Here is a 956-nt window from a genome sequence, read left to right as displayed (position 1 = left end):
GCCCCCTCACAGCCAGACGGTACTGGCAGCCACGCAGCACGGCAGACTTGGCTCTTGATCACTCTGGCTCCCTCTTCCTCTTCTTCCTCTTCCTCCTGGGGCTGTGCCCAGCCTGGTCTCGCTCATCTGTGTCTTCCAGAGGTACCTCTGTCTCAGCTGGCTCTTCTCTGTCATCGTCCTTTTTCTTCTTGTCCTTCTTCCTCTTCTTCTCTGTCTCAACTGGCTCTTCTTTGTCCTCTTCCTCCTCCTGCTTCTTCTTCTTCTTTCTCTTCGCAGTTTTCCCTTCCTCTCCTGCCACCTCCTCTTCTCCGCTTGGCTCCTGATTCTCCTGGTTCTTCTTCTTCTTCTTCTTCCTCTTCACGACCTTCCCTTCCTCTTCCGTCACCTCCTCTTCTCCGCTTGGCGCCTGGCTCTGCAACACCTCGGGATCGGCTCCATCCCTGAACTGTTTCCTTTTTTTCTTCTTTCTTTTTTCCTGCCTCCCTGCTGGGGGGCTGCTCTCTGGATGCTGCTGCCGCTCCTTGTGTCGGTACGTGGCCAGGAAGGCTCGCTCCTGCTCCTCCAGGCGTGCCAGCTTGGCGCTCATGGTCAGGCCGTGACGGGCACCCCTGCAACGATGGTGGGCAGCTGGGGTCCAGCACCTCCCTGGCAGGGAACGTGCCCCTCCCCCCCCCAGCTTGCTCGAAAGCTGCTGCCAGGAGGGGGGAGCCCAGCCGCGCAGCCCCCACCAAGCACTTACTTGTGTGCTGTGCGGCCCCCACACGCTCGCATCAGCTCCTCATCTGTCAGCCTGTGGGACACAGACAGGACGTGTCACCCCCAGGATCAGCATTGGGTGGGGAGCGTGCTCTGGAGTGGGGTTTCCCCTCACAGCCCTCACCCTCCCCACTGCCGCATGGCGTGGATGGGGTACCCCAGCCTTGCCTCCTGGCTGAAGAGCGGGCCAGCTTCTCCTC

General features: G+C 60.6%; 1 protein-coding gene across 1 annotated transcript in view; it reads right to left on the bottom strand.

Moving 5' to 3' along the window:
- Positions 1 to 956, bottom strand: part of GPATCH4 (G patch domain containing 4) — an 8,431-nt gene that overhangs the window by 1,240 nt on the left and 6,235 nt on the right. The window contains exons 4-6 of the mRNA XM_009890591.1: positions 881 to 927; positions 740 to 790; positions 386 to 608 (exon numbers count right to left, since the gene is read on the bottom strand). Of these exons, the coding sequence (XP_009888893.1) occupies positions 386 to 608; positions 740 to 790; positions 881 to 927 (321 nt within the window). The remainder of the gene's footprint in view (positions 1 to 385; positions 609 to 739; positions 791 to 880; positions 928 to 956) is intronic.

Source organism: Charadrius vociferus, unplaced genomic scaffold, assembly GCF_000708025.1.
Source record: "Charadrius vociferus isolate BGI_N301 unplaced genomic scaffold, ASM70802v2 scaffold1158, whole genome shotgun sequence".
NCBI classification, from domain to species: domain Eukaryota; kingdom Metazoa; phylum Chordata; class Aves; order Charadriiformes; family Charadriidae; genus Charadrius; species Charadrius vociferus.
The sequence above is the reverse complement of the archived record's forward strand: the minus strand, read 5'-3'. Positions and strand labels throughout refer to the sequence as shown.